The 16,187-nt window shown below is 43.7% G+C and overlaps 2 protein-coding genes across 4 annotated transcripts in view; both read right to left on the bottom strand.

Annotated features, from left to right (window-relative positions):
• Positions 1 to 572: 572 nt before the first annotated feature.
• On the bottom strand, positions 573 to 3,251 carry LOC119399387 (uncharacterized). 3 transcript variants are annotated; one of them, XR_005184832.2, is made up of 5 exons: positions 3,014 to 3,251; positions 2,805 to 2,920; positions 2,043 to 2,265; positions 1,022 to 1,571; positions 573 to 718 (listed from the first exon to the last, which is right to left on the bottom strand). XR_005184832.2 is itself a non-coding variant. In XM_037666200.2 (4 exons), exons 1-4 carry the CDS (start codon positions 3,213 to 3,215, stop codon positions 1,396 to 1,398), a joined length of 717 nt encoding a protein of 238 aa, XP_037522128.1. In that variant the 5' UTR covers positions 3,216 to 3,251; the 3' UTR covers positions 573 to 1,395. The 3 variants fall into 3 exon arrangements, 1 of the variants encoding a protein (XP_037522128.1); XR_005184833.2 differs by having other exon boundaries at positions 573 to 1,232; positions 1,344 to 1,571; XM_037666200.2 differs by having other exon boundaries at positions 573 to 1,571.
• An 8,452-nt stretch (positions 3,252 to 11,703) lies between these two features.
• Positions 11,704 to 16,187, bottom strand: part of LOC125759095 (uncharacterized) — a 32,582-nt gene continuing 28,098 nt past the window's right edge. Inside the window, exon 5 of the mRNA XM_049417363.1 lies at positions 11,704 to 11,746. Within this exon, the coding sequence (XP_049273320.1) occupies positions 11,704 to 11,746 (43 nt within the window). The remainder of the gene's footprint in view (positions 11,747 to 16,187) is intronic.

Here is a 16,187-nt window from a genome sequence, read left to right as displayed (position 1 = left end):
AACAGGGAAAAATCTAGGGATTTTAGGCTTCACTTTCTGTACATGGTGGCTAGAACATACATTGGTGCTGCGGCCGTTCCGAGCACTCCCGTTCTAGTACACCCTATTATGACATACCAACACGCCCAAAACCACGTTGCCCAAAACGATACGTTAGTAACGTAATCATTTCAAAGGGGCCGTATTTGTGTGCGCATAGGAGGGAGGGTGGAGGCACTCTGATAAGAGATGGCCCACTTTCATGTGGAGCCCTGTGCATGCCAGCAATTATAAAGCCACAGGACCCTAGCAAAAATTCTGATAGAAAAACTGATAGGCTATCAGTTTATTGACAGGTGTATCAGTCTATAGTTGTATCAGTCTATAAGTGTATCAGTGTATAGGTGGATCGGTCTATAGGTGTACCAGTGTATAGGTGTATCAGTCTATAGGTGCACCAGTCTATGGGTGTACCAGTCTAGTACCATTCTACTGCATATAAGCCCACAAGTGAATCGGTGCTTAGCCGACTGGCAGGTGGGCCACTGCATTAGAGCAAGCAGGACACAGATGAACACAGAAATCAAACAAAATCTTTTATTTGATGTTCCATTGACTTCTGAATCTTTTGATTTCATCAAATCGTTAATTTTGTTTGCGAGCGCCTTATTTAGTATCTTCTTCTTTTGCTCGACCTCTCCAATTGGAAAATTGCTTTTCAAGAAATGGTTGAAGAAATCTGCATGATCAAAAACAAAGCAAATTATGGGCACTTCTTAGGTGACAATTATATGCACTCGAAACAGAGGAGTTAATATGACAAGGAAATAAATACGAGTGCTATCAGTCTGTTTTTTTTTAATTAGTTTGTTGATACTTGCATAAGTGTCCAGCTCCAGTAGACAAAAATACGAGGCTTGAAGCCTTAGTAAGTAGTTATAACACAAGTTGGCAGTGGAATCTCGGCTGATCTTACTATTATGCACAAAAATGCAGCCAACTACTTTCATAAACTCCAGTCAGACTGGGAAATTTTCCCTACCAGAAAGCACAGCGTATTTTTCTTTATCCAAGGGAGGTTTTGCCTCTCCCTTTGTCCGGTTAGAGGCTGTTCCAATTACACTCCACCCAACCAAGCCTGCCGTTGAATAAATGGCAATGGCCGCCTCACGAACAAAGCGGGTTTCGCTTTTTGTGCTCATGAGGCGGCTGTACAGGCCCTCAGGAATGGTGATCCCTTTGCCCAGATGCACCTATAAAACAAGTTAAAGATGATGTGCACACAACAATATGTCAATGCACATTTTCTCATTACAGCAAAGCATTATACCTTTAAGACAAAGCACACTAGAGTTTTACAATACCTCTCCGTCAGTGGGCACGTAATCGGCCTCCCTCGCACTTGTGTGGGCCACTTCAGGGCTGCCCGGGATCGCTGTGGTGGTACGCAGTGGCTGCACGGTAGCGGTGCGCGGCGGCTGCATGGTGGTGGTGCGTGGCAGCTGCACCGTGGCAGCACATGGCGATGGCAAAGGCGCAACTTGTTGTTCTGGCTTGCGGCTGCAGCCCTCGCACAGAACGAGGTTTTTTTTCTGCAATAAAAGAGTGTATGCAGAAACGTATGCAGCAAAAGAAAGTTAATCGCACCCTTAATTGTCACAGTAGCTTCCTAGGTCTCAGACTGAAGAGAGACCAGGGTGTGCAAGGCCAAATAACATAAAATAGAGCATGCAGTTGAGATATATGCTATGAAAGTACAATAATAGGTTGGGTGTCACATTTCAAAACCATGATGTGATACGGGGGACGCCGCAGTGGAGGGCTCAAGAAATTTTGACCATCTGGTGTTCTTTAATATGAGCACCATGCTGTGACAGCATGGAGAAGCATACTTACAAGTGATTAGAAAAACATGCCCGCATCACTTCTACGTATGATATATCAGCTTATATTGCATTCTGCTTTCAGCAAAATTGTACGCTATAAGAAAAGTGCAACTTACTGATGTATACAACACTAGCAGCAGTGCATGACAATAGTTTATAAGGAAATAATAATCAAACCTGTTTTGAAAATTTTGCTGCATAGGGCCTTTTCGAGCATTCTTATTCGGTCCAAGAGTTTTGAATTTTCGGCCTTCAGCATATTCACTTCTTCTTTGAGAAGTTCTTTCTCGGTCTTTTTTCCTCCCTCAGCATCACCAAACAGGAGGTCTCGCTGCTGCTTCTTAAAATGGCTGCTCACATCCTTCATTTTCTGTTTAACAGCAGCTTGACGCTGCGTTTCCTGCAAGTGAATAGACAATTAACCCAACATTATAATTTCACAGCTTATAGCTTGTTCGCAACTAAAAACAGGGCGTATTTGCGTCTTGAAGGAAATTTCAACAGCGCGGGAATAAACACGAATGCACGAAGAGAGAGAGCTGACTCGGACAAGCGCTTGTCTGTGTCAGCTCTCCCATCCGCGCTAGCAAAAATAATTCTGAACCAGTGACTTGTACAGAAAAAATGACTATAGGCTGCGCTCATACAAAGATATAAGAATAAAATAAATAGCTCTTCGGCATATTGCAACTTTACCCCCACCTGCAATAGCAAATACGACCGCACCGACGTCCGTGCGGTAGTGGAGCAGCGATGTTCTGATATATCTCCAATGGGGGGTATATCAGAGCAATGCCTCGTAGGAGGCATTGATTAAAGCATCGCTGCACCATGTGTGATACGGCACCACGTGCAGATCAAAATTGGCTGTCGGTAATAATTAGGCCGCAAAGTAGCACATCAGCTGCAATGTGAGCGATTGCAACTGACTGCACTTACTTCTTCAAACGATCCATCCACTTCATTTGAACTGCAGCTATAGGAGGAGTCGCTGCCAGGTCTTTGCGGAATGGAAGTTCGTTTTTCGGTAGCCTTCCTTGCATCGTCCTCGGTAGCTAAAAAAACATGACGAGTGGATAATTTCAGAATGACTGCTTCCTCATCTTTGTTTTTGTATTTGGAAAACAAAGAGGCGGTCATGCACTTACCGTAAAGCCTAATCACTTGAGCGCACGTGGTAGTGGTCGCAGTGTGTTTCATCTTTCCAGAAGACTTTGTACCATTTGCGAGGATTAAAATCGCTCGTATCGTTCGGCTTGAGGTGTTTACATGCAGCCACTGGGACGATTCGCTTTTCGTTGTCGTCGCGGAAACGAACGTACGCGAACATGCCGCCGAAGAAATGCACATGGACGCGCGCTACCACTCAGCAACACACACAACAAAAACGTATACGTACCAACGCGCTGTTCATGACGATGGCGCTACCATTTGTGGGTCTCAACAAAATGCAATTTCGTTTTTAAAAAACTAAGAAAATTTGCTTCATGTTTTTACAAGTTTACACGGTATTTTTTTTAACTCACCGTAAATAAAAAATAAACAACAATGAACATAGTGTCGCCTGGTTAGGGTGGCTAGCCTGGTGTCGCTCGCGTTGGTCCGTTGGTCGCATCATCATCATCATCATGGCCATCGTGATGGCCATAATGGCAATCGAGTGTGACCTGAGGAGCCCTACTTCGTTGCACGTTATCTCCGATGTTACATCATAGTTTATCATCGTTTCCGCGCCGCGCACCATCTTCAAGGCACGGCAAGCAGGGTGTGAATGTGAAGCCTCGGTCTATGCATCTTGGACCCGCTTAGATTGTTCATCGCGGCCTCACTTTGCGTGGACTCCATGAAGCGCGCTATTTGAAGTTCGCGTTCAATTCGACGAAAGATTGATTCAGCTCAACCACAGCCTCGATTAAAAAGAAGGAAGCGCTATTTGGAGCCTGGATCGCATTATGTAGTACCTCGGTCAACGAGCCTATATCAAAAAGCGGCGGAGGCGCAATCTGCCAGCCAGCCACGCTCTAGCAAGAACATTCCTCAGTCTTTAGCTGGTAACGGTGGTTCTGGAGTAGCGGCGTTCGACACTCGAAGTCTCAGTGATGCACACGGTGACAGCGATGGAAATCCTGATCCCGACGACACGTACGACTTCGAGGAGAGTCCGCTCTCAAGCGATTCCGACCAAACTGCAGATTCGGCTCGCGACGATGCAAGTATGAGCGACCCACGAAGTCTCAGTTATGCACATGGTGATAGCGAAAAAAAGTTGTTCTTCTACCGGAGGATGTGGACAGAGTGTGCGTGCACATGAAAGTTGGACGAGTTTGCTATGTTGCTGATGTACCAAACTTGTTTGAAAGAGACTGATTACTGGGTGTCAGTGACAAATGTAGTCAGTCTAATTTGAGTTTAACGTGGTAGGGCAATCAAAAGTTGACTTTTCTTGACCATTTCTATCGCTGTTCTCTTCACAATTGAACTTTTACTATGGTAGACAGTATCTTGTGTTTTTTTTGCGATCAAATGCTTTGGCCTTTATTAGTACATGCTTTTTGATGTTCATAAATCTTGGCAAGATTACATGCAAGTATTAAACAGGTCTGTACCAGCCCTTGGTGAAAAGACATCCTGTGGATAATAGACGCTGCTATAAACATCTCACCCACATCTTGCAGCTGTGCACGGCAAGGAGAGTTTGAAAAGCAGAATGCGATGTTGCGAATTTCTCAGGTGCCCTCTTTTCATATATATAGATGCCTGTGCTCACTTTCTTCGGACTTTCGGATGCCTGCTGTATGGTGTAAAACAACAGATGGCAACAGATAGATATTGGCCTATAGCCAACATAAATCAAGAGCGGCATTTCGATCAGATGTGCTGCTTGCCACAGGGTGCTGCCACATGCTGGCACTGCTGTCCATAATATGCTAACATTACATAGTCACACTCGTGCATGGGAACTGCAACAGGAAAAAGCAGTCGTGCTTCATCAAACATGCTCTAGGTCATGATGTGTGCTGACATAATGTATTTCCTCAGTGCCATTCCTCCCTATAGCTTCCAACGCACCTTGTCGGGATGGCCGAGAGAAAAGAGAAAGCGCTTAAAGTGCACAACAAACCCTTGTAATTCCGCTCGCTTTGAAATTTTTGTGGCAGTGGATTTGCGAGGCAATAAACTTCGACCCTGAGGTCATTCAATTATTACTTGGAAAAGCGGTTCATCCCCCCTTTAAAGGATTTCATCCAGTATGGATTATGGCACAGATGTAGTGCCTCATCATTAAAGGCAAAGCACTATGTGGGGGAGGCAGCTAGGGCTAGCTTGGGTCGTGAAAGCAAGAAACCGCAGCACCCAGACACCGAGGTTTTCAACTCCGCACCATTTCAAAAAATTATTGCATTACCATGCTCATTTCACACTAGGACACAATTGTACTCTAAATATGAAGTTTAGTGTCCTGGGATGTTTACTGGCCCTATAAGCTAAAAATTTAAAAGTTATGTTGGTATTGCTGTGTGATGAGAAGTTTTGTTTGCATTGTTGTTTTAAGTTGTGTTTGTACTGCTGTGTGATGAGAAGTTTTGTTTGTATTGTTGTTTTAAGTTGTGTTTGTACTGCTCTGTGATAAGTTTCGTATACCTAGTGTCTTAAAATTCCTAAGATACCTGAATGTCAGAATAAACTGTGTTGCTATCTGGCACCTGCAACCCCATTTGTACATAGAATAAGAGATGTTCATCTAGCCTGAAACCTGCTTTGCAAAGCTCAGTGTGTTCATTATGCTTAACACCACCATGAAGCATTATACATCATTATTCTACGCATTCAAAAGCTACCAGTGGCACTCATTGAATGATGGTAATATGTCATACGATGGTCGCCAAATGTTCAATAGAAAACACTGATACACCAATATGCATGCAGAAATGACCAATCATATATATGTGACCAGTGTGTTTAAAAAAAAGAGTAACTGTTAAAATGACACTACTGCATTTTATGAAGATCCCATAAACCAACAAAAGACTAAAAACCTATAGACTAATATACACCATAGAAATGGCCAATCAGACTGATTGAAAAACTGTTAGCACTGGTAAGACCCTGTATCAGTCTGATACAAAGACTGGTAACACTGACAAGAAACTGTATCAGACTGATACGGATGTCTATCAGAACTGATAGGACTTTGTATCAGTCTTATACAAGACTGGTACAACTGATAGGAAACTATCAGACTGATACAGACCTCTATCAGAATTTTTGCTAGGGGACTCATTAACGCAGATCGCCATGGTACGCATGGCTTGCACGTGTCACCATTGCCGCGGTCCTACTGCGGCGGCCATATTGGTGAACAGCCGCACAGACAAGCCATATACGTACTAGTCATATGAGTGTTCAGTACGACCGAGCTGACGGAGCCATATTGTCACGGTCACTTTCTAATTGCCTTCATTAACCTTTGGTATTCGAAAGAACCTCATACTAGTGGGCTGCTTCTTCCGAAGCTGTAACTACGATTATAGCAGCCTACAACTGCGCATATAACCATAGTGGAGAAACTCGGCGGTGCGGCGAGGCAGCGCTGTGCAAGGTCTAACCGCAGTTCACCAATCGCTCCAAGCCAACAACCTAACCTAGTAACGTTGCTCCGAGCAGTGACGTCAAGTGACGTAGGTGCAAGCCATGTATACACATGACAGGAGGAGCCAGAACTTTATAGTGAGGAAGGCCGCTGCTATGACGCAACACTTATGTCCATTTCTTGCTGTTGGACATTTAGGAGCATCATTCAGTTTTTTTTTTTCGGGACAACTGCGTCAAATTAACATCAAACCTGCAAAATATGCTATTCTTCAACTAAATAAATGATTTTTCTGTATAAAAAAAGGGACTGTCTTAGTTTACATTTTGCTGCGTAATTAACTATGGCGCTTCTTACTGCTGCAATTACGGGATGGCAGTAGCCCGTTTTTCGTTGCGCATGTGTGCAGCACAATGGCGACGCTGATGCTTCGCGGGAAAGTTCGCTCCGTTTATAATTGAGGATACTTTTGGCGCAAATCTAACGAGGACACACAACACAAAAGAACACTTTTGTGTTATGTGTCCTCGTTCGATTTGCACCAAAAGTATCCTCAATTATGAACCAGTACCAACTAGCTCAAACCAGAATTCACTCCGTTTGGTTGGAACGGTAATCCCCTCCGTGATGCTGGCACCCAAGGCGAGAAGGCATATCGCATAGTGGCAAGATCTTCACTGCAGAAGGCGATACAGTTTAAATATCCTGTAAAAGACTTCACCTCAGTGTGTGGCTGACAGTAACTGCCCCTAGAAGTTAGGGGGGGGGGTCGCACCCCTGCTTTTTGGGGAGGCAAGTGCCCTCTTTGCCCTACAGTGAGAATGCTCATACCCACGAACAGCTAACAGCGTGCTGCTGGTTGCTGTGCCACTCACGTGTATGCGCAGCTGTTGCATTATGTGGCTCTACCTAACCGCACCGCCAAGGATAATGAGTACGTTTGAGAATGTTACCTGAAAAGGCATAAGCCTGGGCATGTTGGTAATCCACATTAACTTTTTAATGCACACAAAAAGGACCAGGAAAGAAAGGGGAAATGGAGACACAGTGCTAACTTTCAACATTGCCTTTGTATTTCAAAGCAGTACATGCACATGTAGAAAACAAGCAGCTGTGCACCCAGGCACACTTGTGCATGTTTAGAGCATTTAAGACAGCAATGATAATATATATATATATATATATATATATATATATATATATATGTGTGTGTGTGTGTGTGTGTGTGTGTGTGTGTGTGTGTGTGTGTGTAAAGTTTAGATATAATGTTACATACGAAAACATATAGCGAAAAATGTGGCTATACGATTAAGAAATCATTCTTGAATGCCATCCCCCTGCAAGTCACCCTCTGCATCATGTTTAAAAAAACAAATTCTTTCTTCGAGTGTTCGAATGAAGGTGCACTAACACACATTAGTGCTCCTTTATTCGTACATACAATAGCTCAGACAAAATACTCCTACATATGTAATAATTATATAAAGAAAGCAGAGAAATCTGAAGGAAAGACAGGAATGCACACGCAACATAGTCATTCACTATATGCTGCTCTTCCTTCGTCGTTTGGTGACAAGTTCTGTTGATTCTTCCACATCGCCAGTGTCGTCACCTTCTTTTTGTCGTCGTTGATTCTGACGTTTCTTTGGCTGTGCAGGAAGTGTCATTTTATCTTGTTCACACACTTCATTTGCACCACCTTCGAAGTCCTTCCCAAAAGAGTTGCATTTGCAGGATGCTGTTTGATGTTAGGTACTGTTTCGTTTACCGGTGTTGAATCGGCAGCTGCATTCATGATGTCGCTTGACACAGTCATGCATACGGCTTCCTCAGCAGCCAATTTGTTTCGCTCTGCTTCAGACAAATGAGTGTTGAAAAAATCACTTACATTCATGGCGTTTTGTGCATTGTTCTTTGTTGTACTACCATAGGCTCGCAAAATGAAGTCTAGAGGAAAATCATTGCATTTTGACCTAATGGCATTGACAACAGCTCGTGGGCAAATGTAGGTTGTGGTCCTACCATTGTCCTCACTGCTGTAGCAGTCTTCTTTCTGTTTGTTTAGATAGATGATGAATACTGATGAACTCAACTGTTTCTTCTTCCTGAACTCCATCTCCGGTTGCTTTGTACATACACAGAAAAGAATATGCAAAGACATATGACCAGTGATCAACCGATAGGTTAAAGGCTCTCCAGTTTGGAGAAAATATGTCTTGATTCTCCTGGAAGGTCGCAACTTATGAAGTGAGTTACCAAGATGCAACCGTAAAACCATATTGATACAAGTCGCCCACCTTTCCATCAAAGCCAAATCCTCACACCAAAACACTACTATGCATTTTCTGTTGTCGCTCTCTGGCTCACGAGGCATGGCAGTGCTTTTCTTGTCTTTCATCACGAAGTGGCTGATTTGTCTGCCGCTCTCCATGTCTGTCTCCTTAGCTTTTTTTTCATTCTTGTTATTGACTTGGCCAAGAGTCATATAATATCGAATTATTGAAAAAACAAACTGTGCAGTGCCTTTCTGTATCATTTCTAGCTGTCCATCCTTTAGGCTGTTGGTCCTGTCCAAGAGACTGCTAGGTGTAAAATACCTGTGGCTAAGTTCGGCATACGGTGCTACATGAACTTGGTCTGCAAACTCTTTTTGGAAATTGAGTGCATAGAAATGTTCAGTCTTGCCTGGCTTTTCGTATACTCTATACTCAAGGTTTGTCAATGACGGGAGCAACTGCCAAGATGATTGTGTGCGTAACACACTGTCAATGTTGCACTGAAGATCTCCTCTTGCAATTTGGACATACATCTGCTTTTTCTCCTCGGGCCAAGATGAAATTTGCCGCCGCAAATTCTCGATGATGTGTTTGTACTTCTTCAAAATTGCATTTTTGGCGATGGCAGTTTCCCTCTCGTGTAGGGGATCAGTCTGTGGCAACACTGTGCCAGCGACAATGTGATAGGCAAACAATCTCTCACGCTTCGACTGCGGCATTGCAGCGAGAACCGCATTTACCTCACGGTCGAGAATATCATCACACTCCACAGTTTCCTTCTCTCGCCTACCTTGGCAGTCCCGTACAAATCTATCCCAACTTGCACTCAGAGCCGGCAAAAGCCATGAATAGAGAGTTTTGAGATAGCACTTTCTTGATGAGCTCTTTCCGCATGCAATTCCATATACCTTTATTACAGAGTCATGGTACCTTTGAGGCACCATTTCTAGCAAGGGCTGCAACCATTTCTGAGAGATAAACATTGGGTTGAGGATAGTGCACAAGACTGCGTATGCACATTCAATTTTCGAGTTCATTTGGTACACATAGTAATGCTTGTGACTGTTGAGCACTGCCTCATGTGTTACCCTAACAGAGTTTAATCTTCCGCCTGTTTTTTCATGGACTGTAACAGGACTACTCGCATTGTAGTCGAAAATGCAACTCCATGCCGCTTCCTGATTTGTAATTATATCTTCATCTCTTATATTTTGTTTCTTGTACTTAAGCAGCTCAACATTAGTGCCAAAAAGAGATGCAAAATATGAATTCAGGTGATGAAATACATCTGATCTCTCGATATCTTTTTTTCTTATTAGCAGATAAACAAATGTTACAGCTTCGCAATCTGTGGGAGTAAGGTTTTGAAGCAAGTCTTCGAGCGGGTGCAAGGAACACACGATGGCGTAGTGTGACAACACCACTTCAAGAGAGGGTTGAACACATTCAATGGCGATCGTCGGTGCCATTGCTTTTGGTACGAGACGAGCAACAGCAATATTCAGTCGATGGTCAGTGCAGTTGGGATCAATTATTTTGAAACCCAATTGCATCGATTCTAGCTTTTCAATATTTAGACTGTGAGCTGCACTGTATGTTCTGCGCACAAATTTCTTAAAAGCTTCAGAGCAACCGTCCGTTAATGAAAAAAAATCAAATTGATTCTCTTCCAGGTCTTGTTGCTGATCTGGTTTTCCTGATTTATTTTCTTCATTCTTTTGTCTTTTACGTTTCCTAGCCTTCATTCTTGCATCTTTTATGTCTTCCTTTGCATTGGTTGTTCGCTCACCGTTAGACGACTGTTCTGCTGCTACCGTCGATGGTGGAGGTGCCGTCACCACCGTGTTGCTTTCCACCATGGATTCTTCAATTAATTCGCCCGTTTTTGATTCATTTTCTTCCTTCTTTTGTCTTTTACGTTTCCTAGCCTTCATTCTTGCATCTTTTTTCTTTTCCTTTTCATCGGTTGTTTGCTCACCGTTTGAGGACTGTTTTGTTGCTGCTGTCGATGATGGTGGTGCCGTCACCGCCACTGTGTTGCTTTCCACCATGGATTCTTCAATCAATTCGCCTGTTCTTGATCCAATTTCTTCCTTCTTTTGTCTTTTACGTTTCCTAGCCTTCAATCTTGCATCTTTTTTCCTTTCCTTTTCATCGGTTGTTTGCTCACCGTTCGATGACTGTTCTGCAGCTGCCGTCGATGGTGGAGGTGCCGTCACCGCCACTGTGTTGCTTTCCACCATGGCTTCTTCAACTAATTCGCCTGTTCTTGATTCATTTTCCTCCTTTTCTCGGCTTTTACAATTCCTAGCCTTCATTCTTGCATCAATTTTCTTTTTCTTTTTATCGGTTGTTTGCTCACCGTTCGATGACTGTTCTGCTGCTGCTGTCGATGGTGGAGGTGCCGTCACCGCCACTTTGTTGCTTTCCACCATGGGTTCTTCAATCAATTCGCCTGTTCTTGATTCATTTTCTTCCTTTTCTTGGCTTTTACAATTCCTAGCCTTCATTCTTGCATCAATTTTCTTTTTCTTTTTATCGGTTGTTTGCTCACCGTTCGATGACTGTTCTGCTGCTGCTGTCGATGATGCTGGTGCCGTCGTCGCCACTGTGTTACTTTGCACAATAGATTCTTTAATCAATTTGCCAGGGTACCGCAATGGCTCTGGCTGTTGCTCCAATGCCTTCTCAATGAGGGGGCACTGCATTTTTTGTGACAACTGCTTTGCTAGCGGTGGTGTTGTTAATAGTGACGGCCGTGGTGGTGGCATGTCCTTGCATGGCACCTGGCTTGCTGGTGATTGATGATGATGTGTGGTGGACGTGGACATATGCTTCCATGGTATAAGTGGAGATTGATGACGCTGGTATGCAATCTCATTTCTCGGCGCCTGGCACTGTACAGCTGACTGTGGTGGTGGCATTATTACCACTGGATCCCACGATGGTGGTGGCAGTAATGTCCACACCGCTACTTCTTGAGCGTCATTTTGCTGCTGGTGATCATCATCTTCCTGCATAAATAAAAAGTAACATTAGCAAAAATAGTTCTTTAGAAAAACAAAAACTTACATTGTTGTTTTCAAGGTCGCAAAGAGTGTCAAATTGAGATCCCAACTGCAACATTTTCAGGGGGTCACAGCCATCACCAAAAGAAGGTCCATTGTTGTCAGCATCTGACATTATGCTTAGACACCTTGACATGCTTCTGTTGGTAGAGTCACATTCGTCGTCATCGTGTCCTTCCGCTTCGTCATCATAACTTGATAAGGATTGTTCTTGCTGCTGTGATAGTGTGTCGTGAAGTCCACCTAAAAATATATGACAGATTCATCAGAGCTTGCTCTCACTGAGTGGCAGGATCATATAATAAAGATAAGACAGACAGAGCTCAAGCGACAGCCAATGACTACGATTACAGAAACTGTTTGTGACTGAAAGCTACCTCGTCGTCCTTACAGACGCCAACCATACAAGGTTTTCAAGAGCCACATGTCACTGCAGCCATCGTGGCTAATAGGACGTCAGCAGTGCTCGACTTCCTGACCACGTGCACAACCTCCAGACAAATGTACTCAACGTATCCAAGACAGGGCAAGGGTAAAGCCAACGGTACTTTCACTTTCATTCTGCTGCCTTAAAGGCCTCACTGTGTGGGTATTACACAAGCAGTGGGTGTACAAAAAGATGACATGTTGACCATTGAAGAGCAGCAGTGAGCTCTTAATGCATCAATGAAAGCATGTGGGTTGGTGAAGGCGACAATGATGTAGGGGAAGGCTATTCCAGACTACATGGTGCAGAGGGAAGAGGACAAAATGGTGAGAGTACGGGTTTGGGGGCAAGCAACACTCAGGTATGTCCTGTACAACGTAATATACTAACTGGTGGTGAGATGTAAGGTGTCTGAGGGAACTATGATATATTTTGTAAAATAGGGACAGACTAGCAATGCCATGGTGACAGGAAAAAGGGGTCAGGCCCGTTCCTCCTAGGTATGCTTATGTTGCATGAATGCGATGAGTAGATGTAATGGTGCAATTCTGCACCATCTCTTTTGCAGTTATAAGATAAATCTGATTAGTGTTCTCGAGTGCAGACACGTATTCAAATTTTGGCCGTGTTAGAGACTTCTGGAAATAAGTTCAACATGAGGAGAATAGTTTCGTAGATGATGTCTGAGGATGCCTAGGGTTTTGTTACTAGATGAGATGATGTTAGACACACGCAGAAGCCAGTTAAGATTTTGAGCGATGGTAACGCCAAGATATATCAAAATATTTACATTCTCAATGAGAGTGCTAACAACCTTGAAAGGAGAAGGTTTACAAGAACTAAGAGTCTTAATGAGAGTGTAAGCGATTTGGTACATAAAAAGAGGAGGGTTAGGAGAACGAGTGAAGGACAATGTGGGACTTCAAACCATTAGCCAGGTTTCAATGTCGCAAATCAGGACGTCACCAGTACCACTTCAAGCCACCAGCTCCGCCAACAGCTACAACAGTGCAGCCAAGGCAGTGCATTTCTAAATTGAACAAGAAACACTATGAAAGGAGGTAGAAAGCTATTTCTGCACAGTATGGTGTCCCAGCACTCCAGAGTGGACAAGATATCATGCAAATAGTCTGTTATAGGTGTGCAGAGTTAGGGCATTTAGTGGCGGCATGTCCATCGCATAGAAAGAAGCCATCATGAACCCCACTGTCACCGTGACATGTGCCCATAGGTCGGCAAACTCACTCACGAGTCAACTCAGACACAGATGGAGCCATGAGTCTGAGTAATATATCGTGGTGAGTTTCAGTACAAGTGAGTCCGGTTGAGGAAAATTTTAGTGAGTCTAATTTTAAGGTAGCCCTGATAACAAAATGTATTTTAGTGAGTCTGAGTGAGCTCCACATTTTTTGCCAACCTATGGTCCTATTTACTTAGCTCCAGCATTGCTATAACCCTTATGTCGGCTCACGCTTATACTCTCGTCTACTCACACATACCTCAATGCACTAGAGTTCATAAGCTAGCTCAGTATTTAATGATAAGAGGCCCTAGTTAAAGAAAGGAGGGTAAGCAGCTTGACCTCCCACCCCCATAAACTTTTTCACGGGAAGTTCTTGATAAAAAACGCAAGGCCTGTGCGGTGCACGCAACACAGTCACAGCGAACACTGGAAGAGGGGCCCTTCTAGAGCCTGTTCGAAACTCTTTTGGCGAAACTAAAAACTTGGAAGACGCTTGAGCTTCGCATTAAAAAGTAGAACGCGATAGCGTTATTGGGCCCCCTGCACATCGCCTTCTCAAATGCCAGCCTGGCTTCGGTTGTCAGTGCATGCCTCAACCATGCTGCAAGCAAACTAACGTCTGTGCATGTAACATTGGCCGTTTCAAACTATCCTAGAATGCCTACTGCAAGTACAGTTGCACAGTGCCCACTATGCGGTAACATGCAAACCTACGCAGCTGCTCACTTTGTTGATGCTTTTGCTGATGAGGATTATTAAATATGCCTGAGCGCTTTCTAATGGATGGGCCTTTAAAACATCCACTCGTTGCGCAATTCACATGTTTTGACGCCTGGCGCAATTCTACGTTTCTGGCACGCAATATTAATGCGTTAAGGAGACACCTCGTATAGTGTTTTTTTCCAATGCCGTTTCAATCAATGGCGTGGCTCTGTGGTAGAACACCTGCTTGCCACACAGACGGCATGGGTTCAATTCTCACTCGAACCATGGATTTTAGTATTTGTTTAATTTGAATCTTTATTATTTATTCAACTTGGATTTTATTTGATTTTCAGCTCACAACCAACAATGCCGACACCAGAATATCTGCATAACAAGTTTTTTAACACTATCGCGTTAATACAACTCCACATGGAAGGTATTCACATGCCACAAATGATAATTTTTGTGAAGTAGGGAAGCACCCACTATACCATTCTTCGATTTTCTGCAGATGAGCGGGGCACCCGCTACGCATCTGTAAGGCATTATGTGCACTTTTTTGATATTGCATGTGGCTGATCACGATGGAGAATTATGGTTGAGCACTTTGTAGTGGCTGGGAAGCTTTAAACCACACACTCGTGCAATTAGCATAGTGTGATGCCTGGTTGTTATTTTATTCTTCTGCCACGTTATATTACCCATGTTAGCGCGATTTCTTGCCCGACATAATGCCTGTATAGGGTCTTTTTGCAAAGGAGTTTCAAGCACCAGCGTGCGTCTGTAGCAGACCACTCGGCCGCCATGCAGAGGGCCCAGGTACAAATTTCATCTGATCCTAGATATCTTTTTCGCATTTCATTTTTTATTTCACACGATAGTGTTACGGACACAGGCAGTTGACAACTACCCCAATGTCGTTGTGATCTGATAACAGCTTTCACTGTAAAATATCTCGTGTGAGTCACTTCTTTGAATAAAGACACCTTTACTGGATCGCAACCACCGATAACTCAGATTTTAAGGTATGAGACCAAAAGGCGCAAAGTAAGGCAATAGTTATGTGAGACACTGGTGTTAAAGAGCATTGACACCATGGTCATAAAAGCCAATTATCTGCTGTGGTCAGGGGTATAGCTGAAAGGGAGGGAGGGCTTATGGGGATGGGGTATAGCCCTCCCCTCCGAAATTTTTTCGTACTGTTATGTATCGCCTACTGAAACAGCTACCTGCCCCGGAAATCCTCCTGGAGTTTTTCTAGAATTCCTTTTTGCATTCAAAAACACACCGGCGCAAACATTGCCAACACCTGGTGGCCCTGTATCTGGCTCAGCACATCATACCATCAGAGATACCCTACAGAGGTGCAGTGCCATTTTGCGATGCAGCCACACGCTGATTTGTGCTTGTCTGCAGTGGTAGAGAGACTTTTTTGTTTCGAGAGTCTTGTGCTGAGGCCGAACCGATGCTGTCTAGAAGACAGCCTATTTTAGAACCACCTGTGGCTTAAGCGCGACTAATACAACCTTCTCAGCAAAACATACCTAATGTGCAAAATGACTGCGTACTTTTTGCCAATTCACGGGTGTTCGTTAGTGATTTGAGTAATTTGCTTGAACCATGCTATTGCTAGCATAGCTCATTTTGTTGTCACCAGGTATGTCGATTTTGGTGTCCAACGCTTGCTACTCTTACTGTGAAATAGTGTACTTTTTTATTGCAATTCATACCTGTAATAATGTCTTTCTTATTATTTATCTAATTTGTACACCCCCCCCCCCCCCCCCCCCCCCGTAATGTCTTAATGGCGCTGAGGGTACTGTAATAAATAAACAAACTGCAAGCTTCAATGCACAGCAACTTTATTTAAAACGTTATACTGAACTTAATAAACGCCCTTGAGGAGTATGAGCACCCCAAAATAAAAAATTTGCAGTGGCTTAGCTCGGCTATGCCAGGATATTCGTAGCGTTAGCAAAGGTTCAGCTGATTATTCTTAGCTTTCCAGATTG

This window comes from Rhipicephalus sanguineus, chromosome 7, assembly GCF_013339695.2.
Source record: "Rhipicephalus sanguineus isolate Rsan-2018 chromosome 7, BIME_Rsan_1.4, whole genome shotgun sequence".
NCBI lineage: Eukaryota > Metazoa > Arthropoda > Arachnida > Ixodida > Ixodidae > Rhipicephalus > Rhipicephalus sanguineus.
Note: the sequence above shows the minus strand (reverse complement) of the source record. Positions and strands in the feature narration are given on the sequence as shown.

Excerpts from the sequence above, each read along its gene's own strand:
- LOC119399387 (XM_037666200.2), bottom strand. The coding sequence starts at position 3,215 with ATGTGCATTTCTTCGGCGGCATGTTCGCGTACGTTCGTTTCCGCGACG. Across the intron at positions 2,921-3,013 it reads TCAAGTGATTAGGCTTTACG|CTACCGAGGACGATGCAAGG; the intron begins GTAAGTGCATGA and ends ATGTTTTTTTAG. Across the intron at positions 2,266-2,804 it reads TGGATGGATCGTTTGAAGAA|GAAACGCAGCGTCAAGCTGC; the intron begins GTAAGTGCAGTC and ends ATTCACTTGCAG.